Source organism: Pomacea canaliculata, linkage group LG2 (genome assembly GCF_003073045.1).
Source record: "Pomacea canaliculata isolate SZHN2017 linkage group LG2, ASM307304v1, whole genome shotgun sequence".
NCBI classification, from domain to species: domain Eukaryota; kingdom Metazoa; phylum Mollusca; class Gastropoda; order Architaenioglossa; family Ampullariidae; genus Pomacea; species Pomacea canaliculata.
Window position 1 is genome coordinate 10,977,893 of NC_037591.1, and position 17,899 is coordinate 10,995,791.

General features: G+C 36.0%; 2 protein-coding genes across 2 annotated transcripts; one reads left to right on the top strand and one right to left on the bottom strand.

The window, feature by feature from the left end:
• Positions 1 to 32: 32 nt before the first annotated feature.
• Positions 33 to 3,955, top strand: LOC112557603 (HIG1 domain family member 1A, mitochondrial-like). Its single transcript, XM_025227571.1, has 3 exons — positions 33 to 232; positions 1,132 to 1,263; positions 2,436 to 3,955. The coding sequence occupies exons 2-3, from the start codon at positions 1,167 to 1,169 to the stop codon at positions 2,675 to 2,677; spliced, it is 339 nt and encodes a 112-aa protein (XP_025083356.1). The 5' UTR covers positions 33 to 232; positions 1,132 to 1,166; the 3' UTR covers positions 2,678 to 3,955.
• Positions 3,956 to 5,298: 1,343 nt separating this feature from the next.
• LOC112557503 (glycerol-3-phosphate dehydrogenase [NAD(+)], cytoplasmic-like) lies at positions 5,299 to 16,417 on the bottom strand. The gene is made up of 9 exons (XM_025227409.1): positions 16,261 to 16,417; positions 13,647 to 13,827; positions 12,776 to 12,916; positions 12,391 to 12,532; positions 12,144 to 12,256; positions 11,438 to 11,558; positions 10,869 to 10,978; positions 10,092 to 10,198; positions 5,299 to 8,301 (listed from the first exon to the last, which is right to left on the bottom strand). Exons 1-9 carry the CDS (start codon positions 16,302 to 16,304, stop codon positions 8,205 to 8,207), a joined length of 1,056 nt encoding a protein of 351 aa, XP_025083194.1. The 5' UTR covers positions 16,305 to 16,417; the 3' UTR covers positions 5,299 to 8,204.
• Between the last annotated feature and the right edge of the window lie 1,482 nt (positions 16,418 to 17,899).

The following is a 17,899-nucleotide window of genomic DNA, read 5'->3' on the forward strand; positions in this document are numbered from 1 at the left end:
GGGCTTAGCCAATCAAACATGATCGAGCCAATGTCAAGGTGAGAAATGCTCAAGGGGAGGGCATCGCTTATGTTGTCACGTTTGCTCTGGTTTCGCACGTTTCATACTCAATCGGTCACTTTCAGTGGATTGGAAAAGTTTGGATCAGACTGCTAGGAAGGATCTTCTTAACAAGAGTTTTTGTTCTGGCAGTTCTCTTTCAGGGACTTTTTGCAACAGCTGACCCCTTGAGGTAACCAGTTTAAAAGAATGGACTAGAGTCCTATAATTTACCCTCGCATGATCATTTTTAGTTTGATGCTTTAGTGGCGAACGTGGAGACAGAGGTTATCTTCGAAGTTCCAGACTGTTTGACATGTAAATACTAATTGTGACAAAATGTGTCAGTCCTAATTCTGCTAGTAGTATAACTTGGATTGGGACAGTCAAATGTAAAGTGAATGTAGTAGTAATTGTAACGTCGTCAAGTTAACGGTGATTTGTAGTCTGTGATTAATAGAGGGCATTTATTGGAACACTCTGAAAGAAGAACGCCTAGATCCAAAGGATAAAAATAATAGCAATAATAAGGATAGTTATTCTCAGATATGCTGAAATATTATAGAAAATACTCAGATGATGTATTATTGACAATGTCTTGCCTCATTCAGTTTCAAGGACAAGTTGATATTTCTTGCTAATTCAAATTGCATAGGTTTCGTTCTGTATTAGACAATTGTACATTGGTAAAGGGGAAATTAACATCTACTGGCCTTTTTTTTTAATTCTATGTATATACTGGATTTTGTTTATTTTATGTATGCATAAATCAAAATATGATGTAATATATAAACAAATGAATGAAACTTTCGATGTTTGTTGCATCATTCATGGTTCATTCATTGAATATATATATTATTCATTTTTCTAGAGCTTGATACTGTATAGTAATGAATGGAGTATTTGAATAGGTAGAACTATCCTTTTCCTTTACTTTGTGTAAGTCACAATAGGTTACAGTTTGTATACCATCAGCAAGCAGTATCATAGTTTAAAGCTCTGTTAGATTTAAAAAGGTCTTAGCCACTCTTACAGTGTTTTTTGATCATTTCTTTGCATGCATTATAAGGTGAACTTGTACTATGTACGCAGGTTATTTTTGTGGTGAACGAACCTTATGCATTAAGATGACTGGCGAAAACCGATCAGCCATTAATCAATATGAAGAGGACCAGTCAGCAAAATTATGGCGCAAGATGAAAGAGGCTCCATTTGTTCCTCTTGGTGAGTAAACATGAATGTGGTATGAATCTGGCAAAAACTAGATAAATGTCCTTTTTTATGGTTTTTATTGGGTGCCAATTAGTCTTGCTCAAGAATGAATAGACTGGTGATTAAAAAAATTAAATGGAGAAGAAAAAGAGAGAAGTATAACAGTGCAAGAAATCTTATCTGATTAGACATATTTACCTCTATGACCATACTAGAGCAAAGTTTAAACTTTCTTTTTACCAGATTTTTTTACATTATCCATTTTTTAACACTCAAAAAGAAAAATACTTGTTATTGAGACACCTAAAAGTAAATATATTTTTGTGGGTTTCACTTTGTTTCTTACAAAATATAAGGACTAAAAGCTTTCAGGATTTTTTTTAAAGCTACAAGTGTACCTGTAATGGATAAGAAAATATAATAATAATCCTTGGTTTCACATTGGAACATAGTAAACTGAAAATGGGTCTGTACAAGACCTTATAAACAGGTAAAGGTCATCAGATGAATTACAATCAAAAAAAGAGTGAGCTGTTAAAAGACCCACTCTCTCAAATCATTTACTTCCGCGAAAGGCTTCTTCAGAAGATGTTTAACCATGGCAGTTTTGAAGGCAGACGGTAACACACCTGATGTCAAACTCTTGATACTGTGGGTCAAAGACAGGAGGACAAGATCGATCAGTCAAAGATAAGGTTTTTGGGATAGGGTAAAGTATTCATGTTGCCGTTTTAGATGTGAGAACCACGCTCTTCATATCATTTTCAGACACCAATTGAAATAATTTTAAAAATTGAGGTGGGTTCATAGTCACAGTTTCTGACATGGGATGAGGTAACATTATTGTCAAGTTGAGGCCTAATATCAGGAACTTCAGGAACAAAATTATTGGAGGAAAGCTGGGGTAGCTGCCTAGTTGGAAATACATTGGAAGAGGATAGACAGTTCAACAACGTCAAAGGTTCAGTAACTTCTGTGAGGAATCATAGATGGACATCTCATGATGCAATGAAGGAAGTAAAAGAAAAAGTGTACAAGTGATAGAAAACAGCATTATGGCAGACACGATGGGAACACATATAAAACAGGCATGCATAAGGCATTGACTAATGTTACATGTTCATTGTTTCTGATAACACTTCTGTGTACCACTTAAGAATTTAACATGTTTATTCATTTTTCAGGCATTGCTGGTCTGTTAGGAGCTGTGACATATGGCATCGTTCAGTATCGAAACCGTGGTAGCATGTCAACTTCTGTATATATTATGCGTTTTCGTGTTTTTGCTCAAGGCATGGTAGTGGGTGCCATCACAATTGGAGTGGGAATCAATATATTTAGCAATTGTGGGATCGTAACAAGCCAAAATCTGACTAGCTTTACATCATTTCTTTTTTTTTTTGAATTTATTGCCTTGCGGCCATAGAAAGCACGATTGTGAAGAGAACAGAACAAAGAACCAAGGGCAGATAGAAATTATGGTTGATTATGTGTCATCAAAAGAAGGGTGGCTGCTGCAGTAAATGTCTGGGTAGCATAAGCCATTTCTATAGTTTTTCTTTAGGTACCAAGTGTTCTTCAGAAAAATAGTATATTCCAAGCAGTCTGTAAGGTCTGCTGCAGGTTTTTCATACTGTAAGAATGATCTAGCTACAAAATAAGATCCATATTTTGTCAAATGTACAGACTATTTTTACTAGTGGGATTATACAATCAAAATTTTATGTACTTGTAAGAGATTGTTGGTTGTTATTAAAATACAGTGTATTAGGGATCTTTGTACATGATATAGAGTGTAAAGTCTGGGAGATGCAAGCGTACAACTGGTAAGGAGATTATAGACTAACATTTTAAATTTAGCATACATCAATCTTCAGTGGAACAAGTTAACCAGCATTTTTGTTAAATAAGTCAGCTTAGTTTTGATTAAAAAAAATTTTAATAGATTTGCTTTTGCACATGGTCCATGTTCTTTTCTCCCACTTTTGCATTAAAACTGTGATGGAGATGTCGGAAGTTCAAATTTTGAGTTCGACATTAATGTCAGCTGATTCTAATTATAGTGTTTGAATTGTCAGTAAGAATGTTCTGGTTTTAAAGATGTTTGTAGTACTGAAAGGCAAACTATATTATTGTTGATGATTGAATCAAAAGGTGTCAAGAAATGCTTGTCAGCATTTTCATTTTGACATTCTATTGAAAGTTTTTCATTAGCTCATCATATTTTACTACTAGTACTGGCTTGTGTAATTTATTTATGAGTACTCTGTCACACTTTTATAGATCTGAATGTGTTGATGGTGGTACTTGTGATACTAAAGTCACTTAAGTAAAACAAGTTTTGAGTTGTGTAGTTAGTATTACACTTTACAATAAAACAGTTGTGGCATTACAACATATATAATTTGCTGTTCTCTGGGTTTTTTTACTGGCTGCTTAGTTTGAAGGATGCATAAGATGACAATTGTATTTGCAGTACTCTTCTTTTTTTCTTAGCTTTGTAAAATTTACAGTTGCATCCCTAATCCTTGTCATCAGAATGTGTCTGTACATAAAAAAAATTGACAGCTTTGTCATACCAAAGTCTATTAGTATTTTCTTACCTTTTCAACAAAGGAAGTTATATCACAAAATGTTGGTTTCTTTTCCTTTAAAAACAGTGTCACTCTTAGATTGGTCTGTGGATTAAATATTTTATTTCTTTAATGAGTCTGTCTTATGGACTTAGATGTCCGAGTGAGAAGAGGTGAAGATGTTGCTTCAGACCAACAGCTCATATAGCAGTCTTCAAAGAAAGTCCTTCATTGATCCATCAGGCAGACCACACAAGTTTAATACTCAGTACCTCAAGAACAAGGGAAAGTTATAACTGTGAAATCAAGAATAATTATGAGGTTCTTTCAGAACTGACTGAAGAATCCGTGGAAGAACACTAGACTACACTCAGGAGCATTTGGAAGACAATCTGTACAGATGTTCTAGGGAAGATGGAAAGAAAACACAAAGAATGGATTACCTCAGAGATCTGGGCAAAGATTGAATCAAGAAAGGGACTAAAACAGAAGCTCAAGCCAGTGTCAAGAGAAGGAAGGTATCTGAATATTGGGAAGCCAACCATCAAGTGAAGAGGTCTCAGAGCTGAATATTGGGAACCCAACCACCAAGTGAAGAGGTCTGTCAGGGAGGACAAGAGATGCTTCACCCATCAACTGGCAGAGACAGCAGCTATACAGGAAAACAAGCCCCTTCATTGGTATGGGCCACACCAACCTCCCGTCTAGAAGTCTGGCCAAAGAGGTCTGTTGGTATGATGGGCCGCAACCCATCAGGGACCTCAACCTCCAGGATCCCATCCTCCCCCGACACGGGTCGCCCCGCATGGCAAATGCAGGGGGCCTAAAGGAGGCCACAGAGAAAAAATGACATCAAAAGAAAGGCATGATGGGAAACAAAAAGACCAGTGCAGACAGAAGATAGGACGGATAAAACTAGTACAACAGGGAGATGTTTGATTTGAAGAAGAATGTAGATAAAACGGCCAGGTAAGGGAGAAAAAAGAAAAGCATAAGGAAAAAAGGGGTGGGCCAGCTTAGTCACCCAGCCGGGTCCGCTGGCGAGGTGTTGTGGCCCTATGCTCCTCAAGGAGTAACACGGAATAAACTAAACTAACTTATGAACTCCTTCAACGATGGACACTCGAGTCTTTTTTAATTAGGCTAATGCCTCAAAATTTAATCTATGTGGAAAATTGTTTACACTGAATTTATTAGGATCAAGTTTTATACCTTTCAAATACATGAAACTCTAACCCCCTACTTATGCTTTTTTAAATATATACTTTTTATCTAGCCCCATGCTGTTACCATTGTTTTAGCTGAAGTGTTCACTTTAGTCTTGTATTTCACCAGAAAATCTTTACCAGACATTTTCACATAAAATGTTGCTCAAAATATTTCATTCAACACTCACTGCTACCATTGAAACTGCTCAAGAAAGATGACATGTAAGGTACTTATAAACTAACTGCAATCACAAAATGTCACCACAGAAGATAACAAACTAGCCTTTATTTCTGTGTCCCCATCATTTACATACCATACATGCAGCTCCTAGCTTCACCAATCATATAACTTACAAGTCTAACTGTATACAAGGGCGAAGGCCTGAACATTTCTTGCAGTCCAGTGAAAAGGTTTCTCACTCAGTTGACAAAAAGCACACCTTTAAATCAGTACTGTACAAGTTTGCATGGATGTTCACACACCTCTGCATAAGGACTAAGGATGATATAGTTTAACGCTCAGTAAATCAGAAATTTTCAAGAATCAATCAGACATCGGGCATACCAATTCAGACATGAAAGTGTAACATTAACATATAAAGCAAATAAAGGAGACTTGCAATTTTGTCAAATTGAGCATAAAATATGCATTTGAAAACTCTTGAAAGACTGGTCATAATTAAAAAATAACTTAGACTCAAAATCATTCAACTAACTGCTAGTGATAGGATGAGAAATCTATCCTACTTCAGTGTACCCTTCTTTGGGTGCCCTTCGAGAATGCATTTATTTATTTATTTTTTTTTTTAACAATAAAGGTTTCAAAATCACAAGAGAATATGGCTTCAATACAATCTTTTTGTAAAAAATACAGCATGCCACTACATATATTTTGAATTAATCCAAAATGAAAGAAACCTAGACTTGTACCTTTAAAATAATGCAAACCAGTCTTACCCTGTAGAAGTGGCTAGATTTACACTCACAAAACAAAACAAAAAAAAATAACAGAACCCATCCCCTCAAAAGAAAATAACCAATAATAAAAAATAAGCATAAGAAATCAAATAAACCTTGACACCTTAAAATAATTCAGCCCTGCAAGAATATATGAATTTCTTCAAGATGTCATAACATAATTTAATGACTAGAACTACTGTTGATTTTATTACCTTGAGCACTTGTGTATACAGAGACAGTTCAGTTTTAGAATGACAGCAGAGGTTTATTTCAGTTGATGGCCACTTAAAATAATTGATATTAATATTAATTTAAATCATTAAACAGCAAATTAACATCATTTTGTGCTATTTTGTTACAATTACCACACACCTGAAGCCATTTGTCAATAGCTTTTAAGAATTAAGCACATTGTGCAGTTTCTAATCAAATCGGTGCATCTTACATTCACATACCTTATGTGCCATGCTGGTATATAGATTGTGCAATACTTTCTGTAATTATGCTTTTTCATTCAGCCTATATCAGCAGCAGTACCAACTTTGAGCATACCAAACATACACATCAATTGTAAAAATATACACACTATTCAAATCATATGAAAAAATAAAGTATTTGCTGCCTTCATGAAAATAAAGACTGATTATGTTCTGAAGGATATTAAATTGGAACGCTACAAACATTGAATCATCTGAAAAATAGAACATAAAAGTCATAAACTGTTGAAAATATGACCACAATCTTTACTTAGCAGACAACCAATTTAAAACTTTTTTTTTACACTGGCTACATACTTTTTCATTCCCTGAAATTGCAAGGTCTGAAAAAAGACTAGCAATTGTGTCAAGTGTCACAAAAATGTAAACTTTTTTGGTTCGAAGAATTTCTACAGTTTCAAGTATTCTCTCGGCATGCATCACATTTCATCATTAAAAAAAAAAAAAGCAAGCTAAATGAAGGTAGGAAAAAAGTCACATTAAAAAAAAGACAAACATTCATGAATCAGGCAACAACTATAAAATTATAAACAGACTTCGCAACAGTTGTGGAAAGTACTGAAAATTTCAGAAAATATTTCTATTTAAGTGCCATCAAGTCAAGTATCAGATATTGAACTGCACTTTTACCTATATGCGCAATCCAATCTCTCAGTCACCTTCGTAATTACAAGTATGTTACACTTTCTGTATGAATACCAATTTCTTTAGCAATCTTACTCTGAATAAGTGCATAAACTTTTCACTCTATAGGGGAACTACAATCAAAATGTTCTTATCAAAAATTTAAAATGAGCACCCATTTCTGGCAATTGTACAGTGATGCAAGTATGATAGGGAATTAATTGGTCACTGATTGTAGAGTACAAGGAGGTTCTAATGTATTCTCCTACCATAGAAAAGATTTTAAAAAAAAATAAACGTTATACCGCTCTATTTAGGATGAAGTCAAATTTTCTTTTAATCTAATGGAATGACAACTTCTGGCACAAGAACATGATGCAATTTTGGGATAGTGAAGATGTCTGCTTGTCCTTCAATACAGTCTTCTTAAGTCACATTATTTTAACTCTTCACACACACCTAGCCTGAGATGTTACAAAAGCCTTATCAACCTGAGCTGTTCAAGAAAGATGAATTGCAACACAACCTCAAAGACTAGTAGACAGGTCTAAATCTTTAATAATAATAATTATTCCAAACACCCATCCATTAATAATCATAACTGGCAGACAAAACTCAATACATCAAACTTTAAAGAATAAATGTAGTAGGCAAGATTTTCTAGAATTTAAAAGAATGGCCAAATAATCCTTGAAATCAAAATTTATTGATACATAAAATGTACATAAGTTCTTTATTTAAATAAAATGTGTGATTGCTAAAAGATAATATTTAATGTGACATGTTAAATAATAGGCATCAAAAAGGTATTTCACAATGAAAGTGGTGTTGAGGAAAGTAAATTGCTTCAAGAATAAAGCTTCAGTACACATTTAAAATCATATCGGTTGACAGATCAATCCACAATACTCTGCATTATGTCTCTGTAACATACTCCACAAAAATTGGTGCTATCTTCCTGAGAATCCTTTGGAATTGTAGATATTTGAAAAACAAAAATAAAATATATAAACAAACTGAGATACAGAAATAGTGAAAGAAAAGGAAAATTAGAGATTACAGTAGAGTAGGCAGAGCAAATCACATGAACATTACATGTGTTCTGGATGACTCTTGAGACAGTCTATGAAGTCTGCTACAGGTTTCTCTCCTTTACATATCCGATAGATGGCTGTAAATAGTGGAAACCTGGAAAAAAATACCAATGCTATTACTAATGATCTGAAAAATGCTCCATCATCACAAAGACAGCTATATACTGAGGTAATGGAGCTCTAAATGATTACAACACACTCATAAGGACAGATAGTAATAAAAAGAAATATAATGTGCACAGAAGCAAAAACACATGTGAGCATCAAGCTGTGCAACTAAATAATCTACACTAACCACACGTTGCAAGGCAAGGGCCGGGGAGCAAAAGTATACATTAATGCAAAAATTTAAATATGCGTAGATTACCACACTGACAGCTAGCTATGTTAAAAGGGTAGCCAGAAGGGCTGAGAGAGTAAACAAAATCAGCAACACACGAAGCATAAGGTAAATTACAAGCTAAAGATGTGAAGTACCCAGAGGTCATCTGACAGGGTCAAGAAGGGACAGAGACAAGGCTGCCCTAACTATTAAGAAGCCTTTCACAATGGACTAACGCGAATAAGAATGTTAATGTGATGAAGCTGACAGGAAGGTAAACTAGTAAGAGCTGATGACCTAACTGTGTAAATGCTCATGGTTTTTGGCAGTCTTTACCTCAGGAGTCACCTGATCTCTTGTAATTATGAATCTAGGGTAAGTCATTACTCTAGTGCAACATGGGTGACTAAAGGACAAGCATCTTGTTCCCAAAATTACAAGGCACTGTCCAAACCCTAAAGATGTTTTACTCCTGGAACCGTAGTCATAAAGAGGTGGCAAAGTTGCCCTGGGATAAAAAAACATGAAGTAGCCACTCGGGAACAAGACGTTTTCCTTGAGCTCCTGACATTGAGATTTACAGGAAATGATTTACTCTCGCTTCACAAATATGGCCCCAGATGAGCAAACCTACTGAGATACCACTGGACCTGTCCTGCCTTGTCATAGATGTAGACTACAGATATGGAAGTCTTTATTGATCTCAGTAACTAAACTAATATCAAGAATAGGGGATTGCCAAGCCAACAAGAGGCCAGTGATACAGTAATGCATCACTATGATCTAGACAAACATCAAAGTCAAAAGTCTACTGGTAAAGTGCAGGCTGACATGTAAGTGTATATGTGCATGTGTGGTGGGAAGGTGGGGCACACAAGTGAAAGTGTCAGTGTTGATAGGTAGAAGAATGCACTATCTAATGGCATAAAATCTACAGCATAATTTGCTCAAGACCCATGTGAGAAGGCATGTCAAACTGGAGTCCCCTAAGGGCCATATTGGTCACATTTGTATTTTCATGAGGGCCATACACGTGTACAGTGTCCTTTGTGCAGGCTGCTTGAAAAGGGCCGCAGGTTTGACATGACTGGGGTAGATGGTGTAGGTCAGGGGTGCGCAACCTATGGCCTGTGGGCCACATCCGGACCGCGAAGGTGCCTTATCTGATCTGCTCATTTTAACCAGGCACAACATAATTTCACTTTTAAAGTCATGATTCTGGCAAAACTGCCATGTTTTGGCCTGCAAGATTTTATATCATGTCTAATAGGGGCCTCAGGCAAGAAAAGGTTTGGGCACCACTGGTGCAGGTAATGAGGAGGGTACTGGGATTGCTTCATCACACACACAACATCTGTGTATGAAGTCCCCTTCAACATGTTTAATGCTAAACTTTGAGGGACAGCATAAAAACCACTTACACAAGTGGAAGTACAGGTAAGCATGCATCTAAATCTAATAAAAAGTGTGTCTATGATAATTAAAAAACTAAACCTGATTTCAAAATGAAGTTTACACATTTAAGTTAATTATATAAAGAAATATGAATACAACTGGCTCACCTGTCTTCCATTTTTTTGTTTTGGAGCATGAAATATACTTCATAGGCTGTTGCTGGTCCTTGAAGCTGCTGTCCATTCAACATCTCTGCCTCAAGGACATCTATAGACTGACAAGATCAGAAAATAAATAGAACAGCAGCCAGCGGCAAGCACTTACATGAAAGAAAGCATTCAAAGTCTTCCAGTGTGACTTGTAAATCTTTGGAGAGCAGGAATATGAGAACAATAAAAGCCCACTCTTGCTACAGCAATGAGGTTATTTTGTCAATAATTCAGTGTATAGCATAAAGAGATGACCGAAAGAAAGCTGCATAAGCTTGACCCCTTTTTGTTAGTGCACAGCACTAAAAAAATCTGCTAAATGCTGACTAAAAGTTGTCGTAGGACACAGATCCAAACAAATTAAAAAAAAAACATTCATGGTGTACAAATAGAAGGACATGCACAAGCATATCTAAACATACATATGCTGTGGAAAGAGAAAAAGGTAACTTTCAAGAGAAGTTTTAAAGGAAGAGAGAGCTGATGAATATGGAGTAGCAGTTCATTCTAGGTAACAGGACCGGGGAACAAAAAAGGAATGTAGAGAGTGAGTGGAATGCATTAAGAAGAGGAGTCATGTGATCTGTTTTGTTCTTATAGAAAATGAGATGGGAAGCATTGTAATTTCATCATACATAGCCTTTCACAGGCCTGACACAAATTAAAATCCTATGAAATCAACATGATCTTCACGCCATCACACTAAATTTTACAAACCTATGTTAAAATACAGACCTTTCCTGTTTTGGCAAAGGCTTCAGCCACACGGCGGTTTCTACCACCATAGCAAGTTGTGACAAGATCAGCAATACCACAACTCTCTAAAAATGTTCCCTGACGTGCACCTGTCAACAAGTTTAAAATGAAGATATTATCATGGTACAGTATACGTGTTCACAGACCACCTGAATTCATGAGTTGTAACACAGTGCCAAAAATATAATATAATTTTGTCTACTTGAAATAATCTTCTACCGTATTTCAACAAAGGAAAGGTGAAGAATTTAAATGAAATACACTGGAAAAAAAGACTAAATTAAGCAGTTTAAAAAAGATCATCTCACCATGGTGCTTCTTTCTGAAGATTTCTGGACTGCTGAGTGAACTAAGGAGCTATCAAGTGCATTGAGTATGTCCTTAAGGGGACCCAGATCTCACAGACGGGATTAATAAAATAGATGAAAATTCTAAAACTGAAAATAAAACAAAAGCTTATTTGAACCAGACATGAGTAATATGCCCCATTATAATAAAGTTTCCTTGATGATTCAGGAAAGCAATCACAGGTGGTATTTTGGTATTACCTGGATAAAAGACTTCACAAAACTTGACTATTTCCATCAAGCCTAGTCTTATAACAGCTGCTTTGGTATTGTCTCCATATCCAAGCCCATCAGCAAAGCCAGCACCAACAGCCACAATGTTCTAGAATTTTACAGAAACATAGTGTTAGAATCCATATCTTACTTCTCTGAAGTTGTTTTCTCTAAGAATACTCCCCTTAGAAGACCTCCCCTGGTTTCACCCAGATGATAACAGGGTATAGGGTCAAAAGAAAGGTTCTTCCACTTAAAAACAATTGAAACAGCCAGCTTCTTTATTTAACATACTAATTAAAATAAAAATGTCCACTATTCTGCAGCATCTTAACAACCTGTACAAACTAAATTACAAGCTTCTACAACAAAAAGAAGAGGAAGGGGCTGAATGTAAGCTACATTTCAGTGAAAGACATTTTGTGGCAAAAGGGTACTTCTCCTGGATTCAGAGTGTAAGTCACCTCACTGTAACTATGGATACTGCCTAGCAGAACCTTACAGCAACTCAGGCTCCATACAGATGGAGAGGTAGGGGAGGTATGAAGGGAGAACACTTTGCAATAACCACAGAATTATGCACTCATACATGTAGATTCACTGAATTGAAGAGCTCATTCTGCAAGAGCACAAGCTCAAATACTCAGTCCTAGTTAATATAAAAGCCAGTTTTAGCCCCCAAGAGCAAACTCACTTTTAAGGCTCCACAGATCTCTACAGTTGTTTCATCCTCTACTACCACTATGCGAAAGTATGCTGTCTGAAATAGTGTCTTCAGCAAAGAACCAACTTCAGGATTCTTGCATCCTAGACGGGGTAAAAAAGAAATGCATGATTTAGAATTATTTTCTTTCATCTTGTTGTCATATGTTACATGCCATAATGCATATGATATCAATCTGCCTAAGACTTTCAAGGACACACCTTTGCACTATACTTACCGATGGTAGCCTCACAGTAGTTTTCATGAGCCACCTCATTGGCTATATTGGCTCCCATCAGAACAGCACACGGAATTTTCAGCTCACCACGGATAACTTCTGAGATCAGATGAATACCACCTCCTTCAGCCACCTCAAAACCCTGCAATTTAGAATGGGAGTCAAACCTACTGAATAATACTGTAACTGTCCAATGCATTTAGAACTAAGCAAGATTTAGCAGCAACTGATTTAGCTTTGAAGTAAAATAGATAAACAAAATTCACAGCAAACAAACAGGTGACATAGATGGCAGTACAATGTATTATATTGCAAATTTACAGAATTTTCACACTATGAACTTAAAAGATAAAGAGGTCATCATTTTTCAAAAATTAAATTTTACCTTGATAAGCGTGACTGCAATGCAGTCTGGTTTAACAAGATGTTTAATTTGGTTACATAGTCTGTGAACAAACTGATGAGGTACCACAAACACCAATATATCTGCTTCTTTAGTTGCTTCTGTTAAATCTGGAACAGCTATCTGGGAAAAAACACACATACACCAATAAAGACCTCACAAATTATATGTTATAGATGCTTATAATAATGGCAATGATTTTAGTAACTACTGATAATGTATTGATGATGATGATAATAATTGTAAAGTGCATCTCCCCATCCAGACATGACCTCAATGCACTTCATATGAAAAACAGCAAATGAACTGACAGTCTCAGCAAATATATACCATAATGGGATAAAGAATTAAGGAGTGGACAGAAATGTACTCCTGATTATAGAAGATAATAAGATCTTTTTCTTAAAAAGAAAGATTTAGAGGCCCAATTTGAAGGCTTCATAAGTAGGCAAAGAGGGAGGAAGAGAATTCCAAACAGTGGGGCCAGAAAAAGAAAAGTAGTGTCTGCCAAATTTCTCCCACCTAATATGTGGCATAGAAAGACAAACATTTCAGTAACAGTCTTCATCTGATTTTTAACCCTATAATTCAGATTTAAAATAAACACCTTACTACCACATATGCAATTTACAACTTAATCTGTTCAAAGTTTCAAAGAAAATGTAAAACATTGAATGCATATTAAACTTTTCAACACATTTGAATACATACTGCAGATAAACCTAATTCCTCCACAAGAATAAAAAAAAACACTAATATTGTACCTGTATTACATTTTTCAAAGCAATTGTATTACTGCTTTTGTGAGCTCACCACATTCTTGCCATATTTATACACTAGTGCCAGGACTCACCACGTTGGTAGGAAGATCAATGCCAGGCAAGTATTTCACATTTTGATGCTTTGTGTTGATGATCTCTGTTAGTTTCTCACCATCTATAAGTTCTTCAAACACCCACATTAGTACTTCCCTGTTAAATAACTCTGGGTGTTCCAAGGCATTATTGCCAATAATTTTTGCAATTGTTGAGCCCCTAAAAGATATAAACAAAAAATTTTATAAAACTATCATTATTGTTATTTTAATATTTTTCAAGGGCTTTTTTTCTTTACATAAGACTAATAGTGGATTGTTTACGGCTTACTCCACAATTTCTTCAATTCCTAAAGTACTACACAAGAAAAAAAAAGTAGTTTTAACAGAAAAATATATTTTAAAAAATCTTTCTGTACATAATAAATAAGATAAGAAATGAAAATATAAAAAAGAATTTAATATCCAAGTGATATTGCACTAGAAATTTCACTTGATGATGGAAAAGGTACAGAACAAATGTGACATTGAACCATAAAGAACTTTATGGTGAAACATTAGTAAAAAAACAAAAAAATTCAAAACAAATTATGGTCACTCAACAGGCATCAACAGTTTTTCCATGTCCTGTCACATATAGTAATAAGTTAGAATTTATATAATATTTATATTTAAATATAATTCATATATAATAAGGATTACCAATAGAACTTTGCTCCTAATGAATCACAGTGGTTTACAACAACAACAAAAACAGCACTTATTCACCACAAAAACAAATGAAAGAGGCTTGCAGTACACGTAAGAATTAAAAAAGAAAAAACATGTGAAATAGAATCTATACACTTCCAGCAATAACCATTATTAATTTTGGGGGGAGGGGATGGGGGTAAAGACCGTTGAGCCTTCTGTTAAGTAGGGAAATTTGCTATATAAATCCCCTAATTATTTATTATTACTATTCTTAATAGCATTAAAAGAAGGAGGGGGGGGGAGAAAACCCCAAAAAAGTATGATTTAATCTGGTTAAGAAAGACTATTAATTTTCTCTCTAAACTACTTAAAAACACAGATCTAAACTTCATAAACCAGTATCCAAACAGAAGAATTTAGAACAGAGAGGTATTTTTGTGTGCCTGTCTTTTTCTGTTTTGTGTGCCTGCAACACATTTGTGATTTTTCAAAGTGGGAAGTTTTTAAAAAAATTTTTTAATCAAAAGTATTGATATTTAGATGTGGCCATGTCAAAAATAGGTTAACTTATGCAGTATGACATGATATAGAAGCAGGTGAGCTTGGGAACAAGAAAGAATCAACAGGTGCACTATGTAACATGCTTAAAAAAAAAAAAAAGAAAGTAGATCACATGAATGAAATCTTATGAAATACTTCTGCATCAAGTCACATCATGCAAGACTGCTGCAAAATTTATGGAGCTAGAGCTATTTATCTTCCCTAGCTAAGATTCTGTCTTCTAGCCCACCTTGCTGAACTGTCAAATGCACATAAATGTAGCATGTTTCTTATCTCGTAATTTAAAGTTGAGAAGACAAGAAGTTCCTGAAAAAGGTCTTTTTAGAATAAGTCTCACAAAAACTAACAATTATCAAAATTTGAATTTTGTCAATGAAAATCTTGAACAGTGAATAGTACATATCCGTATGACTAAAGTCTTTTTGTTGTTCACTTTTTTTTTTTCATTTACATGACTTTTAGGAGTAGATAAAATTGGAACAACAGTTAAAATCCAATTCTTGTGAACAGCGCCCACAGAACCCCAATTTAGAACTGAAGTTTGGTGCGCTTCACTCAAAACAACCAAGTCAGTCAATGTTTAGATTCTGCAAAAACACATCTGCTAAATTTATCGGACATTTAGTCTGTGTGCTGGAGCACCAAAGCTAGCTGATGCTCAATTTAGTGTGACTGAGCTGATCACTGAAACTCTGTGCCTGAAAGGGTTCGCCCTGATAGTGCAGCAGAAAGGTATCTGTATCAGAAAAGGTAAAATGCAGCAGACGGGAAGGATTAGACTCCATCTTCCCCATGCCATACCCGAGACGTACTATTGTAATAATTAGTCACAGCTTATCTATTATTTTAAAAAAATGTTTTAGTCTTTATCAGAAATTTAAAAAATGAGACCGTGGCACATAACCAAAATATTTCTTGGATCTGAACGTAACCAGAATCGGTTTCTATCTTGAGTGACAGCTGTTAAAGAACCTTGAAAGTCTAAACAACATCCAGCATCAGCAAACAATGCGATAAACGATTAAACCATGGGTATGTATAGTTAATGATTAAACGAGTTAGTGTAGGCAGAAAAAGCAGAGGCCCAATCATGTATTACTATCACCTAATAATGTTATCTATTTATGTGAACTGTACCAAAATGCGTTTATCATATTTATGACGATATTTTTTTATTTTTTATATAATTCACTTGACAACGACACGCCTAACCGCCAATGCACTGTACATCGACTGATAGTAAGTACTACTACTAGATAGCTGCTACTATAACACGTTGGTCTCTTTTACTCGTTTAGCATCTGAACTGTTTTTCAGGTCGAAACTTAGTAGTACGTGTCCCTAGTTTTAGGAGGTAAAAAAACAAAGAAAATGACGAGAGAGGATAAAAAAAGCATACCAGTTTCCTGATCCCACAACGCAGACTTTTTTAGTTGGTGCCATTGCTTTTCAACGTTTCATCCAGCGAGCCGGAGCAGAAGACCACATGCACTTTGGAAACTGAACTTTGTTCTCCCGTTGAAAGGCTAGCTCTGATTGGTAGATATTCCTGACAGCCGCCAAGGTCGTCTACTATCGTCTGCTTTGGATTTAGTCCCTCCAAGAAGCAGACGACGCGAATTTTTCTGTACGAAGCGTTCATTGATTTCAAAGACGTCTGTTATTTTTCACTCTTACATTTTATCGATTTTTGTCTATTTATTAATAATACTTATTTCAGTCGTAAAAGAAAAAAGCAAGTAAAGGTATAAGCAAAGGTAGCGCCTATTAAAACTGTAATTAACGCCGGCGTCGCCTTATCTCTGCCCCGCCCTCTGAGGCTGGTCACGCACGAGACAGCCACAGAGCAGGTGATCGAGCAAATGACCAGAAATTTAGTATTATTATTAGTAAGCTAAAAAAAAGTGTTCGCCCCTCAGTTGCTGCAGAAAAAAAACTTCGTTTGCCGCAAAATAAGGAAACCGGGTTTCGATCCCTTCAAAAATGTTTCCCCACCCACCACCCTATAGCTGTACACAAAGCCTTGCCATAACATGACGTACAGGTCCTGCCAGGCATTATGTCCAAGACTGGTTGCCGCGAAATGACTGGCTGTGATCACCACCCCACCCCGATTACGGGAAAATATAGCCTTTTGCTGCGATATGTGTCTTGCGCTGAAAGGCAATTGAACTTTATACCTGACACCGACCCCCGCGCTCCCTAGCTTTACCCTTTGTAATAAATCTCCTACAGGTTGTCGGGGTGCCTCGAAGTGATTGATGCATATGCACATATACCCACCAGTGGTTCTTAACCTTTTTGAGGTACCGAACCCACAAGTTTCATATGCACATTCACCGAACCCTTCTTTAGTGTCATCATGAATTGCGGGTGTCTTGACCTCCGTGGCGGAGGCTCTGCCGAACCCCTGAGACCGATCACTCACCGAACCCCAAGGGTTCGATCGAACCCAGGTTAAGAATCACTGGCATATACGTTAGACGACACAGGTTTCATTCGTGCAATGGATAAATGTTTATAACTTTTAACAGGCACGCATATATTCGTGCTGTCTCTCACACACGTTTGTAAATTTAAAATGCGTACGATGATAATTCTGTTCTGCTCAATTGTGTCTCGATCGCGCCTACTTCGCTAACGTCATATATATATAGCACCTATAATGCCCTCATCCAGACTCCAGCACTTTACAGCACACCGATTACCTGAACTGATCGATGAACTCTAAAGATTAACTGTTTGTTACTTTTGGGCCGTAGAGGATTATAACAAAGGGTTAGGGTTAAATATTTCCAAGTGCATTATTGAAATTTTATATGATCACGTCTTAGCGGGAAACTTAGAAATCTGATGGAGTATCATTATATGTGATACCTAATTGTGATTCCCTTGGCAGTTAAAAATCAAATTAAAAGAACTTGCAAAAAACAAAATCCTAGGGACCTTTAAGATACCTCAGAAAATCGTGAAGTTACACACAACCAAGAATTATCAGTTCCAGTTTGTTCACTCACATTAGGTGCAGGTGCTTACAA

Coding starts and splice junctions, on each gene's coding strand:
- LOC112557603 (XM_025227571.1), top strand. CDS start 1,167: ATGACTGGCGAAAACCGATCAGCCATTAATCAATATGAAGAGGACCAG. Junction 1,264..2,435: donor GGCTCCATTTGTTCCTCTTG/GTGAGTAAACAT, acceptor TTCATTTTTCAG/GCATTGCTGGTCTGTTAGGA.
- LOC112557503 (XM_025227409.1), bottom strand. CDS start 16,304: ATGGCACCAACTAAAAAAGTCTGCGTTGTGGGATCAGGAAACTG. Junction 12,917..13,646: donor TTGATCTTCCTACCAACGTG/GTGAGTCCTGGC, acceptor GTTTTTTCCCAG/ATAGCTGTTCCAGATTTAAC. Junction 11,559..12,143: donor AGATCTGTGGAGCCTTAAAA/GTGAGTTTGCTC, acceptor GTAAAATTCTAG/AACATTGTGGCTGTTGGTGC.